Genomic DNA, 19096 nt, shown 5'->3' with positions numbered 1-19096 from the left:
TTTCAACACTTTGAAGTTTCACCATGTTAAATATTTTAACTCAGTGCAGCAGGTTTTTGTGGCTCTGACATTTCATACACTAGTTAATTTATTTAATGATATATTATCTAAATAATATATTTAGATGAACTCTCCTGAGTTGAGTCTGACATGTTCTTTAGTAGAATCTCTAATAAACATGAGTTTGTATAGATGGAGCCAAGAAGAGTCCACACTGTAGACTGGAGACTCTGAGGTCAGTTCACTGTCTGTTACTGACGTACATCTTATATCTTCAATCCACAACTGAAGCTAATTTATCTTCACATAGAACTTGAATTCAGTCACTTTGAATTAACAACATGTTAAATAGTTGTTGTGTCATGTTTCCAGTTGTTCTTCTGTCAGACTGAGAATGATTCTTCAAAGTCCAGGGACCTGATGGTCTGTTCACTTCAATGAAACCTTCAGAAGTGATTTCTCTCAGTCAGAGAACTCATGTTTTATAAATGAACTGAAGAACATGTTCAGTGTTGGTTGTTAAAGTCAGTTTTTATCACAACAACATACAGAAGATCAACAGAACTAATATTAGTTATAATACACTGAAACACACCAACACACCTGATGAAGAGAAACTGATTCCTTTATTTTTAGTTCATGTCAGCTCACTAACTGTGTGTGTGTGTGTTTTGATCTTTAACACAAGTGTGAAAATTGTTGTTTTTTTCAGAGAGTTAAATTTAATTGTTAAATGTGTTGATGAGGAAAAGACTCAAAGGACCAAACCATTAGTTTGACATCCTTCCCTATTATTATTATTATTATTATTATTATTATTGAATGATGTGTAATTTGTGATGAAAACAGTTTTTGTTCAGTTGAATTCATGTTTAGTTTTGGTTTCTTGAGCTGATCTGCAGGACAGAGACCAGGACCAAGTGAGACCTTTGTGCTGGATCAGGACTGGATGTTTAAGGTTTGATCCAGTTCAGACTGAACTGAGGTCAGCAGCAGGTGATCAACCTGTGTTGACATCAACAGGTGTATGAATGTTGTGCTGATGTTTGGATGATGTGTGTAGAAGGCTGACATGATGATGATCCACAATAACAGAAGGACAAAGTCACTCTGCTCATTCTAGGGAAAAGATTATTGATCAGGACAAATCTGATTGATTATCAATGTTTTTATCTACATCTTTTATTCTTTATTCAGGCTGAGTTGCTGCAGTTTGTCAGAGATCAGCTGTTCTTCTCTGGCCGCAGCTCTGAAGTCCAACCCCTCCCATCTGAGAGAACTGGACCTGAGCTGGAACCAGGATCTGCAGGATCCAGGAGTGAAGGGTCTGTGTGGTTTTCTGCAGAGTCCAGACTGTAGACTGGAGACTCTGAGGTCAGACTCCATGTTTTATTTCTGTGCTGAGATGAATATGATGTTAAAGTGGTGGTGACTCTAACCTGCAGACATCAGGCTGATATTATACTGATCCACACTGAGGATCTTCATGGTAAAGTCTGTTTTCTTCTTCTCTGGTTTAGTCCAGTATCTGTGGCTGAGAAATGTTGAGCTACAGATTAAAAACTTTAATATAACAAGAAAAATCCTTTGTTGTTTAAATCACATGAAGCTTTTTTCCACACTGACATGAACAAATATATATTCAGTCTTTCTTGTTCCAACACAACTCTAAAGTCATGTGACTAAAGTGAGACTGACTGATGTTCAGACCAAACTCTCCATGTTTGTTAAACGTGGTCACCACTGAGTGAAGTGAAAATGTTTTAGATGTTGTGTGAATCATGTGTTGACTTCTCTCCTGAGTTGAGTCTGACATGTTTGTTGTCTTTGAAAACTTGAGGATCTTTAGTAGAATCTCTAAAAAACGTGAGTTTGTATAGATGGAGCCACAGGTGGAGTTGAAGAGGTGGAGTCACTACTTCTTTATTGAAGCAGCAGCATGTTGTCATTAATATTAATGAGAGCTGTTTGTATTTGACTGTTTATAACCTGCTTCCTGTTGGTTCAGGTGTTTGAGTTTCATTTTCTAAACTTCTACTTTCTAAACCTTCTTCAGCTCTGAGCAGATGATGAAACACTGAACGCTTTCAAGCAGCAACTTTGTCTCCTAAACTCACATCTTTGATTCTTTATTCAGGTCGAGTTGGTGCAGGTTGACAGAGATCAGCTGTTCTTCTTTGGCCTCAGCTCTGAAGTCCAACCCCTCCCATCTGAGAGAACTGGACCTGAGTGGAAACTGGAACCTGCAGGATTCAGGAGTGAAGGATCTGTGTGGTTTTCTGCAGAGTCCAGACTGTAGACTGGAGACTCTGAGGTCAGTTCACTATCTGTTACTGACGTACATCTTATATCTTTAATCCACAACTGAAGCTAATTTATCTTCACATAGAACTTGAATTCAGTCACTTTGAATTAACAACATGTTAAATAGTTGTTGTGTCATGTTTCCAGTTGTTCTTCTGTCAGACTGAGAATGATTCTTCAAAGTCCAGAGACCTGATGGTCTGTTCACTTCAATGAAACCTTCAGAAGTGATTTCTCTCAGTCAGAGAACTCATGTTTTATAAATGAACTGAAGAACATGTTCAGTGTTGGTTGTTAAAGTCAGTTTTTATCACAACAACATACAGAAGATCAACAGAACTAATATTAGTTATAATACACTGAAACACACCAACACACCTGATGAAGAGAAACTGATTCCTTTATTTTTAGTTCATGTCAGCTCACTAACTGTGTGTGTGTGTGTTTTGGTCTTTAACACAAGTGAGAAAATTGTTGTTTTTTTCAGAGAGTTGAATTTAATTGTTCAATGTGTTGATGAGGAAAAGACTCAGAGGCCCAAACCATTAGTTTGACATCCTATTATCATTATTATTATTATTATTAATATTATTATTATTATTGAATCGTGTAATTTGGGATGAAAACAGTTTTTGTTCAGTTGAATTCATGTTTAGTTTTGGTTTCTTGAGCTGATCTGCAGGACAGAGACCAGGACCAAGTGAGACCTTTGTGCTGGATCAGGACTGGATGTTTAAGGTTTGATCCAGTTCAGACTGAACTGAGGTCAGCAGCAGGTGATCAACCTGTGTTGACATCAACAGGTGTATGAATGTTGTGCTGATGTTTGGATGATGTGTGTAGAAGGCTGACATGATGATGATCCACAATAACAGAAGGACAAAGTCACTCTGCTCATTCTAGGGAAAAGATTATTGATCAGGACAAATCTGATTGATTATCAATGTTTTTATCTACATCTTTTATTCTTTATTCAGGCTGAGTTGCTGCAGTTTGTCAGAGATCAGCTGTTCTTCTCTGGCCGCAGCTCTGAAGTCCAACCCCTCCCATCTGAGAGAACTGGACCTGAGTGGAAACTGGAACCTGCAGGATTCAGGAGTGAAGGCTCTGTGTGGTTTTCTGCAGAGTCCAGACTGTAGACTGGAGACTCTGAGGTCAGTTCACTGTCTGTTACTGATGTACATCTTATATCTTCAATCCACAACTGAAGCTAATTTATCTTCACATAGAACTTGAATTTAGTCACTTTGAATTAACAACATGTTAAATAGTTGTTGTGTCATGTTTCCAGTTGTTCTTCTGTCAGACTGAGAATGATTCTTCAAAGTCCAGAGACCTGATGGTCTGTTCACTTCAATGAAACCTTCAGAAGTGATTTCTCTCAGTCAGAGAACTCATGTTTTATAAATGAACTGTAGAACATGTTCAGTGTTGGTTAAAGTCAGTTTTTATCACAACAACATACAGAAGATCAACAGAACTAATATTAGTTATAATACACTGAAACACACCAACACACCTGATGAAGAGAAACTGATTCCTTTATTTTTAGTTCATGTCAGCTCACTAACTGTGTGTGTGTGTTTTGATCTTTAACACAAGTGTGAAAATTGTTGTTTTTTTCAGAGTTGAATTTAATTGTTAAATGTGTTGATGAGGAAAAGACTCAAAGGACCAAACCATTAGTTTGACATCCTTCCCTATTATTATTATTATTATTATTATTATTATTATTATTATTATTATTGAATCGTGTAATTTGTGATGAAAACAGTTTTTGTTCAGTTGAATTCATGTTTAGTTTTGGTTTCTTGAGCTGATCTGCAGGACAGAGACCAGGACCAAGTGAGACCTTTGTGCTGGATCAGGACTGGAGGTTTAAAGTTTGATCCAGTTCAGACTGAACTGAGGTCAGCAGCAGGTGATCAACCTGTGTTGACATCAACAGGTGTATGAATGTTGTGCTGATGTTTGGATGATGTGTGTAGAAGGCTGACATGATGATGATCCACAATAACAGAAGGACAAAGTCACTCTGCTCATTGTGGGGAAAAGATTATTGATCAGGACAAATCTGATTGATTATCAATGTTTTTATCTACATCTTTTATTCTTTATACAGGTTGAGACTCTGCAGTTTGTCAAAGATCAGCTGTTCTTCTCTGGGCTCAGCTCTGAAGTCCAACCCCTCCCATCTGAGAGAACTGGACCTGAGTGACAACCAGAAGCTGCAGGATTCAGGAGTGAAGGCTCTGTGTGGTTTTCTGCAGAGTCCAGACTGTAGACTGGAGACTCTGAGGTCAGACTCCATGTTTTATTTCTGTGTTGAGATGAATATGATGTTAAAGTGGTGGTGACTCTAACCTGCAGACATCAGGCTGATATTATACTGATCCACACTGAGGATCTTCATGGTAAAGTCTGTTTTCTTCTTCTCTGGTTTTAGTCCAGTGACTGTTTCACCTTAAATTTCACCCAGTTTTTCATGAAATAACAACAAAAACACATTTAACCTTTCAGACAATAACTTATCTATAATCAATAGTTCATGGCTCTTCATACACCTTTCTAAGGCTCTGTAATGTTTGTACTGAAATATTCAAACCCAACATGTCATGATAACAGGCTCTGCATCTGTTGGTTTCAACACTTTGAATAAGTTTCACCAAGTAAAATCCTCTTCAGGTTTTTAACATTTAAACTTTTGGTTGAAAGTAACTTTTGAAAACAGATTTTTAATCATGAATTTCACACTTACAGTTTACATTTACAATGTTCACAGTTTGAGTTTGTTCAGATTCTTTAAAGCGTTGTGATTCATTTCCACCTTAAATTTATCCTCATATTTCTTCAGATACAAACAAAATGTTCCTCACTGAGCCAGTCAGAAATATTGATCCAGTATTTGTTTTCTGATTTGTGACATTTGTACTGACTGAAGTTAATGAGAGCTGTTTGTCACTGTTTGTATTTGACTGTTTTTAACCTGCTTCCTGTTGGTTCAGGTGTTTGAGTTTCATTTTCTAAACTTCTACTTTCTAAACCTTCTTCAGCTCTGAGCAGATGATGAAACACTGAACGCTTTCAAGCAGCAACTTTGTCTCCTAAACTCACATCTTTGATTCTTTATTCAGGTTGAACAATTGCAGGTTGTCAGAGATCAGCTGTTCTTCTCTGGTCTCAGCTCTGAAGTCTAACCCCTCCCATCTGAGGAACCTGAACCTGAGTCTCAACAACCTGCAGGATCCAGACCTGAAGGCTCTGTCTGATCTTGTGCAGAGTCCAGACTGTAGACTGGAGACTCTGAGGTCAGTAGAGGGGCGGAGTCACTCCATGCTGCTTTCATCAGTATTTTACTAAACACAGTATCAGAGCAAAGATCCAGTGTTTCCTGTGAACCTCCAGCCTCCTCAGTGAAGCTGTGAGAGAACAGTGACAGGCTTCAGGATTGGACAGGAAGACAGAGAGAGGGAACAGTCAACTAATCAGCTGTCAGTAATCAGGGATATATCAGGAATACCAACAGTTTGTCTCATGAAGCCAGATGAATGTCACTCAGCTTTGTTTGGTCTTAACTTCGACTTTTCAGACAGACTCTTGCTTACTTTGTGACTTTGCGGTGTAGCTCACCATGGTAACAGGGGTCGATTGACAGGCTAACCTGCTCTGAAGCAGGATCAATTCAAAGCATCAGACTTTATAAACAGCCAATCGTCTCTCTGGAAAAACACCATCATCATTCAGACAGGATCCCGATGTGGACAAAATACTGTATTTACCTTAAAGTCAAAATGAAGGGAAAATGTGAAGGTGGTGTTTTTACAGCACTGAACCATTTGATCAGATAAACTAAATACCATTTCAGTCCGTTTTGACTGCCCCTCCTAAAACTAAAGTTCACTGATTAACCCACTAATTAGCCTTATTGATACATGATCAGTCAATGTTCAGTGGGGTGAGAATGATCTGGGATCATCACTGTTGGGTTCAACTAACTCAAACAAAACCTGTTATTTTCCACTCCCTCTGCTACCGTTTTGTTTGTGTTTGTCCCTACAGGTTCAACAACAGAGTGATTAAAGCTTCCACAGCTGATACCTGTGAGTACTGAAACACTGCCTCCTATTCATCAATCTGACTGTAAAATGAGCCTGGGTTCATTTCATCACCAAAATATTTATGGATGACATTTTGGAAAACATCTGTTCATTTCTTAAAGAACTATAGACTGTGTTTACTTCCAGGGAATCTAGATCCTCAAAGTCTGAACAGGTCCTGGATTTGAAGGTCAGAGTTTATGTTTATTAATGTTCAGGTGACAGCAGTATGTACCACAAGGTTACCTGAAATTGGAGGAAGATTGACAGACTGTTTGCCAGCAGAGTTATATGATCAGAATATTATGATGTACGCAGGGGCGATCTTACTTCAACATAGGATCTACTTTTCAGATGAATCCCACAGATCGCCTCATTAAAAGTTTCTATATTTACATATTTAATATTAGAGTTTAGTCTCTGCTAACCAGACCATGTTAACGGTGAAACGGTTAGCAGCTGATAGATGAGTTTGTACCAGTTCTCCACCTGAGCAGAACAAGAACCACTGTCACCAGCTGTAGTCCACGATGATGGATTTACAATCTGACTGCAGGACCAGACCCAGAAACAGGAAGCTGGATGAGCTTGGGCAGAGACTGAACTTTCAGATTAAAACCTCATAAATAAATAACAGTACTGTCAAAACAAATACTTCATATGAACTAAGAAAAAGTGAGATTGGTTGGGACACGGTAGAACTAAAGACAACATTGTAGGTGAAGAATTGCAGCAAGATCAGAATTGAGTGCACATTAGGTTAATTGGTGATTCTAAATTTCCTGTAGATATGTGTGAGCATGAATGGTTGTTTGTGACCTGGTTTGGATAAGCAGTATGGAAAATAGATGGATGGATGGATTTTCATGCATTGTAAATATCCTCAGTGAGCTGCTGAAGAAGATTTGTGCGTGCTCAGAGGATCATCATTGTTAAATAAAGATTAAAAAAAACTGTTGACAGATCATTTTGATCAAGAAGAAGATTGAGCTTTTTCAATGACCTGTGCATTAGAGGGGATGTCTGGCTTAAAGTCTGTTTTTCTCTGAAAACATTCCAAAGGTTTGTGATCTACAAACATTAAATAAGTCTGACTGCATTTTTGTGTTAATGCAACTGATGTCAGAACAAGACACTAACACCTGGAGGAATAATAATCATCCTCCAGATTTGACTTTCTACATTGCAGCTGCTGTTTAAAATGGTAACTGGAGCTTCACAACCACTCAAAGCACTTTACACTGCGAGTCACACTCACCCATCCCAGCCATAGCTGGAGGTGTCCGTGCGACAAAAAGGCTGCAGCCGGTGAATTTCACTGAATGAAGGCAGCTGCCAACATCTGGCATATCCATATAATAGACTGAATTTACTTATAAAATATCAGATATTTGGACACATCCGCTCAGGTTTTGAGCTGCTGGTGTTTGACTCTGTTCACATTTTCTGACGTCACCTCTGACTCAGTAAACACTGATTTCTGATGTGTGTGTTCCCCTCCCATCAGGTGATGCTGATGTCAAACTGGAGCCAAAAACAGAAGAGACACAGATGGATGTGTCTGAGGAAAAAATAAAACTAAAGAAGGTGAGAGAACAACCATCAGACAGATTTCAGGTCTCAGCACACAGCAGGCAATGGAAAACAAATATACAAAGAATTATCTTCTGTAGCTGGAACTTCTTCATCAGTTTGTGCAGGTGGAGAAATGGATAAAAACTAAAACATCTGTTGTGTAGATTTTTGCATCGTGTGATAGACGAGGAGTTTCTGAACAATTTAGAAATGAAAAAAGGACATTTAAGTTCCTGCAGACAGCGAGACACTGTACAGATTCTGCCCAATTTATGCCCTTAATTTGTCATCTGGACTAATTTTAGAATCTGGACAAATATCATTTTGTGGTAACGATGCCTGATCAGTCACATGATCGATCAACAATCTGGCTTTCAGATGAACGTTGGATTTCTGTCTGCAGTTTGACCAGTTCTACAATCTGATTTCCAACATGGCTGCTCTCAGATATCGGCTATAAATCGTAGTAAGATTATTTTAATATTACTGCAGTAGTATTTTATGTTGTGTTGTGAGTAAGACAGTGGTCTTAAAACGTGTAATGTGAGTTTACAGAATGCACAAGATTATTTAAAATGCGGTGTCAGCCCAGCTTTACATACCAAACCCTTCTGTCTGACCTGTACACTGTGCTTCAGTTCAATGTGACCTGTGTGAGAGAAAAATTTATCGATGAACACAAGTTGGTTATTTCTAATAAAACAGCTGATGTTTCTTTCTGAATCACAGCCTCCATCAAGTTTCACACCTGAACTGCAAACTGAATCTGCAAAAGTCTCATACAGGTAATGACATAATAAAATCGCTGATTAGGGGCAAAGCACCTCCTCCTCCACAGCAGATGTGATCTCTGCAGTGGTGGTGGTCTTATGGCAGGTGTGGATGGTGTATTATGTGCTGTTAAGTTTCCCTCACCTGTGTGTTTTCCTTGCATTTCCTTACATTTCTCATCTTAGAGAAATGAGACGTCTTTTCCTCTGAACCTCAATGTCAGTTGTTTCTGATGATGACAACACAGCATGATGAGCTGTCAGTCTGTTGTGTCTTGTGATGGATGTTTTATTTGTGTCTCTGGCTGTTTGTCTTTGAGGTAGTTAAGAAGCTTCTCGGCCACAAGGCGTGAGGTGTGGATGAGATGGGCCCTGAGATGCTGAAAGCTCTGGACATTGTTGGTCTGTCTTGGCTGGTGCACAGCTTTAATGTCATGTGAAGGTCAGGGACAGTGCTTGTGGACTGGCAGACCAGAGTGGTGGTTCTTATATTTAAAAGAAAGAAAATCACTGCTCTTCATCAGCATCGCAATTTATTTGTCGTTTCAGTCTCTCTAGACCTTCATCAGAAGTAATTTAAACAGTTCTTCTAAGCGTGATCTTAAATAGATGATGCTCCACCCCTCTTCTGTGTGACAATCCCCTGTGATTTCCATACACTCTGTCATGTTATATTATATTCCACACTATACATATGCATCTAAATATACCAAAAACTAGTGAGACATCCCATAATATAATATTTACAAGATTATTTACAAAATTTACAATCTATAATGCAAACATCAGTTTGCAGCTTTGCAGATGTGACATGCACTGACTAACTGTGTGGTGTGCTTTGGTATGTGTGCTACAGTTTTGACTCAGACTTGATTTCCTACAGTTTCCTTTTCCCTCTTGTCTCTCGGGGCTCGTTAAGTAGAGTCTGATTTGGGATGAGAACAGTTTTTTAGGCAAAGTTAAAATATTTTCACCTCGTGAACAGGTTCCTTGTGGTCATTCAGTCGTCTGTGTCCTGCAGGTTCAGGTGTCCTGGTCCAGGTTGGTTCCAGTGTACTTTAACTGGACTGGTGTTTTCTATGGCTCAGGAGGCGGAGCTGCTCTATAGGACCGTCCAATGGGATGAGAGCCTCATCCAATCAGCCGGCAAGACGCCAGCAGGGCCACTGTTCGATATCCAGTGTCCTGAGGATGCTGTGTGTGAGCTCCACCTCCCACACTGTGAAACAAAGGATGGTAAAGACTTTTCTGTTTTGAATGTTAAAAAAAACTAAGCAGAAACTCACATGTGTGATCTGTCCAGCTTTGACACTAAATGTGTACAGCCAGACAGAAAATTACGATAAATAAAAAATAACAGGTAAAGGATGGAGGCAAAGTTGCACATCATTGGGGTGGTTTAGAGTTCATGTCAATCGATTCATTTGATCTATCTGAACTCAACTTGTAAGAAAGGAATTAGGTTGAGATTCACCTGTTAGGAGTAAATCAAAGATTAACAATGTGTGTTTTCACAGCGTTGCATTTTGAAGGCCTGCTGTCTGCGGTCCACATCAGTGAGGATGGAATGAGCATCTTGGAGCCGCTGGAGATCACAGACACTCATGTGGTAGTGAAGGTCCCTCACCTCTCTGCGTTTGGCCTGGTCTGGGATATAGTTAAACGGTTTCTGAACATCGAGCTGCCAGTAAACGGACAAGTTCTGCTGTTTCTCCGACCTCCAGATCGAGGGCCTCGAGTACTCGATGTGTTTCTGCTGCAGGAAAACATCCCTCAGACAGAGGTAAAGAGATGCATCATATGTGCTTACCATAAACCTAAACTTTTATCAAACCAGCTGAGAATCACACAAACATCTAAATTGTAAACCCTCAGATTGCTCTTTGGGTTTTAGGTTTTGTTCTTGCTTCCCTATCAGATGCATTTCTGTCTACCAGTGTCATCTGTGAGACTTTGACCAGGTGCCGCAAACAGTCCAAAATGAAAAATATAGATGTAGTAATCTCCCCAAACTGGCCTCTCTCACCGGTTGCCATTTATATACAGTAGATCTCAACATTTTATCTCTATAGCTTTTAAACTCTGGTCAACATTTATTGATTTTAAAAGAGCTTAATAAATAAAAATTGATTTGATTCTTTAAGCATTAAAACTGTAATAAAAATTTCCTGGTGTTGAAGGTTGCCGCTCAACAAGGAAATGCTGAAAACATCAAGATCTCTTCTGACTGTAGACTGAGCACTGGTAAAAATTACAGTGTCCACTGTGAACCTGAGGACTTAAAAATACAGCCTGAGGTGAGTCAAGTCTCACACGCTTCTTATGGTTATTAACAAAATAGTCATGAATACAGTTTAGGCTGAAAGACGGAAATTGATTCACAATTAAGAAGTACTAGATAAACATTTTACAACAAATAACACATTTCCCTGGATTTCAGCTTGCACAATTTCACCTAAAGAATGGACCAAATTTCCACCCAACATTTGAGGTTTTCCTGACTTCGAACCCGCAGGAAGTGATTTTGACAGTCAAAGAGGAAAAGAGGACCGAAGTGTGGAGACGTGTTTTTTATCTGCCAGGTAAAGGCTTCACCCTTCTGCAGCAGCATCCGCCTGATGTCAGAGTTTTGAATAGAATGGAATAGAATACGCACACGTAAAGCTTTGGTTATTCAGGGACCTTATCACTGGTTTCATCTCTTATTATTCTTCATTGGGCTTCATGTAATGCAGCCATGTTTTGACCACTTTATTGAGCAAAAACCTCTACTGGGACCATATTACAGAAATTTCCTATCTTCTGTCTTAAGATAGGAGGAATATAGACAGGATTTTATGTCATCCTATCACATCTCAGTTTACGAAATCCTAAATACTTTTCTCATCTCATCTTACTTAGATATTTTGTAATCTCTTCGATTTCTCATTTAAACATACAAAAACTGCCTTTTCACTCTGAAAATCCCCTGTAGGAAAAAGCATTTGTCAGTTGCACCACAGCCAGGTGAGCTTGTATCTACTGAAGAGCATTATGTCATCAAACCATAACACATTGTACAGGTTTGTTATAAGCCTTTCAAATCATAGGCTCTGGCTGTTGACATTTTGTTGGTTGTGTAAAAGCTATAAAAGAGCAGCCATATGGATTAAACAATTAAGCTGGTGGAAAAGTGAAAGTTAGGGCAGCTTAACTATTATCCTAATGTAAGGAGAGTTTATTTAGAAACGGGGTAAATTCTGTTCCCCATCAGAATGGGGGAGAAAATTGATTTAAGTGACTTTGAATGTGGGATGGTTGTTGGTTTCAGAAACTGCTGATCTACTGAGATTTCCCCACACAACCACCTCTAGGGTTTACAGAGAATGGTCTGAAAAAGAGAAAATATACAGTAAGCAGCAGTTCTCTGGGTGCAAATGCCTTGTTGATGCAAGAGGTCAGAGGAGAATGGCCAGACTGCTTCGAGCTGATAGGAAGGCAGCAGTAACTCAAATCACCACTTGGTACAACAAAGGTTTGCGGAAGAGCATCTCTGAACGCACAACATGTCAAACCTTGAAGCAGATGGGCTACAGCAGCAGAAGACCACACTCCTGTCTGCTAAGAAGAACAATAGAAGACTGGAAAAACGTTGTCTGGTCTGATGAGTCTCGATTTCTGCTGCAACATTCAGATGGTAGGGTCAGAATTTGGGGTCAACAACATGAAATTGACATGCATTGAAGGTTCCCAAGAGCACAATGGCCTCCATCATTCTTAAACATAAGAAGTTTGGAAGAACCAGGACTCTTCCTAGAGCTGGCTGCCCGGCCAAACTGAGCAATCAGGGGAGAAGGGCCTTGATAAGAAAGGTGACCAAGAACCCGTTGGTCACTTTGGCTGAACTCCAGAGATCCTGTGTGGAGATAGAGAAACTTCCAGAAGAACAACCATCACTGCAGCTCTTCACTCTGTGCTTTATAGCAGAGTGGCCAGAGGAAGCATCTCCTCAGTGAAAGTTTGCAATAAAGCACCTAGAAGACTCTCAAAAGTGTGAGAAACAAGTTTCCCGTGGCCTTGTGAAGCCAAGATTGAACAGTTTGGCCTCAATTCTGGTGGGTTCAAGTGTCAACTCAAGTGTCATGTCTGGTTTCCTCCCGACATTTGGTTGGCCTTGTGAAAAAAGTTAAGGAGTCTGGGTGGAATTCAACTTTCCGAATGCACTGTTTATATATATGATATTATACAATGTTATATTATATGTCTTGTTCATCTTCCAGGTCCTTGTTCCGCGGGGACTCTGAATGCCCAGGTAGGGAATCTGAGTGCTGCAGCTTTATTTGCAGGTCCTTCTTTCCAGTCACTTAATAATATCAGGTTCAACATCAACAATAAATCAGTACTACTGTTTATAAACACAGCAGGGGTGTAGTTTACGGGGGGACACAAGGGACATGCCCCCTGCACTTATCCAAAAGGAAGTACGGGACCCCCACTTTTTACAGTCCAGAAACTAACATTGTGTAAACAAGACTCTGTCAAAACCAAGTATATGGCTGGACCGCGTACAGTCAATGTACAAAGTTGAGGATAGTTGAATGAAACTACTGTAAAAATGATGCAATCATGTCATTAGCATTCAGTCTAGTATCAGCTAGTTTCAGTCTAGCATCAGCTGGTTTCAGTCTAGTGTCAGCTGATTTCAGCATTGTGTCAGCTGGTTTCAGTCAAGTGTCAGCTGGTTTCAGTCTAGTATCAGGTGGTTTCAGTCTAGTGTCAGCTGATTTCAGCATTATGTCAGCTGGTTTCAGTCAAGTGTCAGCTGATTTAAGCGTCATATCAGCTGGTTTCAGTCTACCATCAGCTGGTTTCAGTCTAGTATCACCTGGTTTCAGTCTAGTGTCAGCTGGTTTCAGTCTGGCATCAGCTGGTTTCAGTCTGGTATCAGTTGGTTTCAGTCTAGCATCAGCTGGTTTCAGTCTAGCGTCAGTTGGTTTCAGTCTAGTGTCAGCTGGTTTCAGTCTAGCGTCAGCTGGTTTCAGTCTAGTGTCAGCTGGTTTTAGTCTGGTGTCAGCTGGTTTCAGCATCGTGTCAGCTGGTTTCAGTCTAACATCAGCTGCTTTCAGTCTGGTATCAGCTGGTTTTAGTCTAGCATCACCTGGTTTCAGTCTAGCATCACCTGGTTTCAGTCTAGCATCAGCTGGTTTTAGTCTGGTGTCCACTGGTTTTAGTCTAGCATCAGCTGGTTTCAGCATCATGTCAGCTGGTTTTCGTCTAGCATCAGCTGGTTTCAGTCTAGCATCAGCTGGTTTCAGTCTAGTGTCAGCTGATTTCAGCATCATGTCAGTTGGTTTCAGTCTAATGTCAGCTGGTTTTAGTCTAGCATCAGCTGGTTTCAGTCTACCATCAGATGGTTTCAGTCTAGCATCACCTGGTTTCAGTCTAGCATCAGCTGGTTTCAGTCTAGTGTCAGCTGGTTTCAGTCTAGTGTCAGCTGATTTCAGCCTCGTGTCAGCTGGTTTCAACTCTTTATCAGTTTGCTTCTCTCGTCTCTGCTCTCACATACACTATATGGTATTTTAATACAGCTGAATTCACAACAAAGCTGTTCTCATTGATGTGTTTCTGTTGTCAGACAACAGAACAAGCTTGAAACAGGGACTGTTAAGACTACGTGTTAACGTGTTAACTTCCAAGCTATCTCCAAACTGCTGCTCCACCTCTCTGACACTCAGTGAACAGAGTAGCCACAGATAGAGGTGATCTGTTGTAATTTCACCTCGTGGTTTACCCGACAATCTCAGATTCATTTATTAGTGATGGAGAAACTTTGTATCCAGAAGAATCATTTTTTAAGCCTCATTTAACACAGTGTTTACTTCAGTGAAACACAGTGATAGAAATTACGACGAGCAGCCAAATCACAAACAATTGTGCTGCTGCCTTCCTGCAAATATTAGACGTTGCAGCACTTTGTGCTACAACTGAATCCGACAAGGATTCTTACATCTCTTTATACTTCGTCAAAAACTGTAGTTATTATCGTTAGCTGAGACCAAGACAAACGACTACAAGGTGACAGAAAACATTTTATCTCATTCAGGGTGGGGGGCCTTTTACACATCTGTGCTCAGGGGCCTATTGTGTGATAATCCATTGATCGAGTTACAACTGGAAGCCGTTTATTGCTTCACACACCATGTGAACAGGATTTTCCTGGAACAAATGGTTTCTCAGCTGAGAGTTTCCCACCACCATAAACAAACCAAACCAAATCACATCAACACACCAGACCTCAATAAACCAAAACACGCGTTAGCTGTGTGGAGCTAAATGGACCCTGCAATGGTTTTGTTAGCTGCTGTTTCAGAATCAACTGTTTTTCTCTTTAGAAACATGTCACTTTAAACGTCTGCATTTCCATGATAACTGGGCAAACTCCATCTGCTAAGGAAGACCGTGTGATGTGACAGAAAGTTCCAGAACAGCTACTGAGTAGACTTGTGCTGAGATTCCGTGTTTACTGAACATCCTCCTGAGTTTCTGTGACACATGAACAACTGGGGCCAAACCATTGAGATCCAGTAGAAACCAGCAGCAGAGACATGAACACCACTGTTTTCTAACTGTACTTCACACTAACCTGATTCTCTCATTTCATCAGGACGCCAAGATGACGGAGACGAACCTCATTGACATCCTGGACAATCTGAAAGATGACGAGTTCAAGCGCTTCAAGTGGCTCCTCGAGAAGGAAACAGTGGACGACATCCCGCCCATCAAAGTGAAGCAGCTGTCGAATGCAAAGCGGGAGGAAACCACTGATTTGATGGTGCAGAAATATGGATTTACTGGAGCTGTGGGGCTGATGGAGAGACTTTTAAAAACGATCGGCAGGAACGACCTGGTGATGAAATTACGAGCCGTCAGCTCAGGAGCAGGTCAGTCACAGGAGGAGAAACACATGAATGAGAAATGCATTTACATCACATCAGTTTGTTGTTTCAGTCTGTCCTGCATCCAAACAGCTGACCTGTGAGTTTACCACACTTCACACTGTTTACAGAGAACTCTAAACATAGATACTCACTCTACTGGGACCTGCTTCCACACAGATGCTAATTCACCAATAACCATTGCATGTTGCAGCTTGCTTGTTTCAAAAGAGTTGCAAACTTTTATTGAAGCAGTTGTTGGAGCAGGGAGGTGTGACTCCATAAAGCAGGTGATGCAGGTTTATATTATTCTTGGTCAACTGTTTTACGTCCTAAAATATTGCTTCAGTCTTTTCTTAAAAATCAAAGTGTAAATACGATGCTCACTGTATTACACTGCAGGTCAGCTGAGTGAATCTGAAGCAGCTACACTTCACTTTGTTGTGATGGGAAGATAAAGAGCTCAATATATTCTAAATTAAGCATACATTTAAATGGACATTGGGCTGTTTCAGTGGGTGTTTTTTAAAAGTGTCTACAACACACTGGCCCAGTGCACAGCAGCACATCATTCTGTTTCTGTACCGGTGTTCCTGCTGCTTCTCTAAACTGACATCTGATCTGAATCTACTGCAGGTAACACACAGACTTTGCATGACTACCTCACACAACCCCACATCAAAGAAGCATAACTATCACTTTAAACTTAGCAGCATCATTTTCTGTCTGGTCCTGCTCTTGTCATTTCTACCAGCTCTCTGTTGTAAGTGTCAGCTGCTTTTTGAACAGTACTTTTCTGGTTTATCCGCTAGGTCCTGGTCCAGCAGGGATCCAGAGTGAGAAAAGAAGTCTCTGAGGTCTGCTCCAACTTTTTCAACAGGGCGTCTATTCTACGTCAGCTGCCGGATGAACTCCTGGAGTGTGGGGAGTCTGCTGCTGGGACACCAAACAGGGCAGAGAAATCTCACGTGGTGATTGACACCACACTGTGACACACTGTGAGGCAGATTCATGCCTTTCAACAAAGTTGAACTGTATGTGAAGTCAAAAGTGCAAATTAAGTGCTACTCAGACGTGTCAAGGTTTTAGGAAAGGAGGTGCTCTCAGAAGAGATGAGTTTTCAAGAGATTCGTGAAAATGGGGAGAGACACCCTGCTCTGATAGAACTTGGAAGCTCATCCCACCCTCATCCACGGTCCTTGAGAGGTTTAGTTGAAGGTGGCGTTCCGTCATCTTGGCAGATCTGCCAGGGAGACAAACTGAGATCCCTGCAGAGACCGTGTGGTCTTCTGGTGGGAATTTCAGGTATAGCTGGGTGTCGTCGGCGTAGCGGTGATGTAAGAAGCCGTGTGAGCAGATAACTGGACCCAAGGAGGTGGTGTATATAGCAAAGACGGGTCCCAGTACTGATCCTGGGGACACTCCAGTTGGGAGGAGAAGGGCTAAGGACATCTTCCCTTACCATGACACAGTGAAAGAACACCCAGTCAGATAGGATTCAAACCAAGAAAGGGCTTTGCCCAAGATGCCCATGTTGGAGAGTACAGATAGCAAGATGCAGTGGTTCACTGTACTGAAGGCTGCTGACAGCTCCAGCAAGATAAAAACTGAGGACTGACAAGGCCGTTTCAGTGGAGTGGTCACTCTTAAAGCCTGACTGGTGTGGATTGAGGAGATTGTTCTGTGATAGAAATTCAGAGACCTGCTTAAAAACTGCCCTTTCTATCGCTTAGATAAGAATGGAAGTAGTGAGACAGGTTCTCCACATGAGCAAGTGAGGGTTTTTGAGCAGAGGAGTTACCTGAGCCAGTTTGAAAGTTATTATCTCCGCCTACTGTTTATTATATGTAACTTCAGCTTTTAACTTTATAGTCACAGACTGTAAAAACTCAAATATTATGCAATGCTACCTCAAGGTTGACACTTTGCAATACAATAATAAACAGCAGTCAGTGCTCCTGCTCTTAAAATGACTGATAAAGTTAACCCACCCCCCAATTGACACCAATGGAAACAGTGGAGGGACAAGATGACAGGAAAAATATTTTAAAAAATATATTTATTCTTTCATTTACTCTTGTGAGGCAGAGAGAAGGAGGAGATCATCATGCTGGATATATTCAGTCATCACTGTCACAACAAAACAAAGAGGTAACAAGAACAGAAAATCCAGACATGTCTTTGTAATGTCTAAAATGACTTGGAACCTGCAGCACAGAATAGACCGATGGAACAATTACAGAATATACTCCATGTGTTACACACAAACATATTTTACATTCAAGATTATGTTTGTATGTATGTATTTTAAAACCATAAAAAATACATAGAAAAATATCTTAGAATAAAAAATAGAAAATAGAAAATCTCCCTTTTATAAAAATATATTTAACACACATTTGATTAAACTTAAACTGATATGTAAGATCAGTTTAAATTCCACATATGTTTACACTGATACATAAAATGTGTCATATAAAATCTACAGTATACTTGACAAATCCAGGTAATGGGCAGTGTTCCTTACTCAGGGCAAATAAGTAAAATAAAAAAGACTCCTCCTCCAGCCAACTCCCTCATCAGGACCAGGTAATATCAGGCACCTGCTGGCCTATGTTCATCCTCTTTCTGGTTCCTGTCCCTTGTTGTGCCTGGTGTCATTTGGATGCTGCTGAACTCTACATCCTGTTGTTGACCTGCCCACCTACAGAGACCTGTTAAAGTTCCTCTCCAGACATGTTTTAAACACTGTAAAAATCATCTGCTATGATTGAACATGGTTATCCCACATAAATAGTGAAAAAAAAAATTTAAACTGGTCTGAAGCTCATCTACTCTGACTTCCTGATTGAGAAACCTGGTTCAGGCCTTGGCTCCGCCCACCACCTGCTGGCTCCAGGTGTCCAGGTGAAAGAGCAGAGAGGATGAAGACGGTTAGAGGAGGAAACATCAGAGAGACTCAGCCTCATGTTGGAGCCTCAGTCAGACCCAGACTCAGATGAGGAGGCTGTTGAGACCAGAATCAGAGACTAGCAGACAGATCAGAACGGTTAGCGTAGTTAGCATCTTTTATTTGGTTATGCTGTTTGTGAGCTTGTAACTGGCAGTGGCTGACACAGTGTTAGTGGTTGTGCTAATGCTAACTCTGGCTCTCTGTACTAACAAGGCTTTCAAGTTTATTTGGCCCCGCCCCCGTCCCAACAAGTCAACAGGATTGGTTCCCTATGAATCCCTGATTGTCTGAATGTGTGTTTATGAGACTCATAATCAGTCACGGTGTTGACTGATTATTTCTCAAATGATATGTTGGACATGTAAACGAGGTTTAACACTTGATTTTCATCAGAGGAGGTCTTTAATGCCCCATAACAGAGGTGGTTCACCAGCCGCTTTTTGTTCCCATGTCCCTGTTATCTCATCTCCTTGACTTTTCCAA

At 40.6% G+C, this 19096-nt stretch overlaps 1 protein-coding gene across 4 annotated transcripts in view; it reads left to right on the top strand.

Annotated features, from left to right (window-relative positions):
* LOC139636912 (uncharacterized) overlaps positions 1–19088 on the top strand; it is a 123538-nt gene extending 104450 nt beyond the window's left edge. The window contains exons 20-22 of one of the 4 annotated variants that reach the window (XM_071505339.1): positions 1198–1374; positions 3282–3458; positions 4427–4770. In XM_071505339.1, coding sequence (XP_071361440.1) covers positions 1198–1374; positions 3282–3458; positions 4427–4661 — 589 coding nt within the window. In that variant the 3' untranslated portion in view covers positions 4662–4770. Of the gene's footprint in view, positions 1–1197; positions 1375–3281; positions 3459–4426; positions 4771–15389; positions 15667–16472 lie in introns of those variants that run through there. The other 3 variants (XM_071505332.1, XM_071505340.1, XM_071505331.1) reach the window with 3 other exon arrangements.
* The last annotated feature ends 8 nt before the right edge of the window (positions 19089–19096 follow it).

This window comes from Trachinotus anak, unplaced genomic scaffold (genome assembly GCF_046630095.1).
Source record: "Trachinotus anak isolate AG129_WGS33_773 ecotype Australia unplaced genomic scaffold, CSIRO_AGI_Tana_v1 ptg000019l, whole genome shotgun sequence".
Taxonomy (NCBI): domain Eukaryota; kingdom Metazoa; phylum Chordata; class Actinopteri; order Carangiformes; family Carangidae; genus Trachinotus; species Trachinotus anak.
The sequence above is the reverse complement of the archived record's forward strand: the minus strand, read 5'-3'. Positions and strand labels throughout refer to the sequence as shown.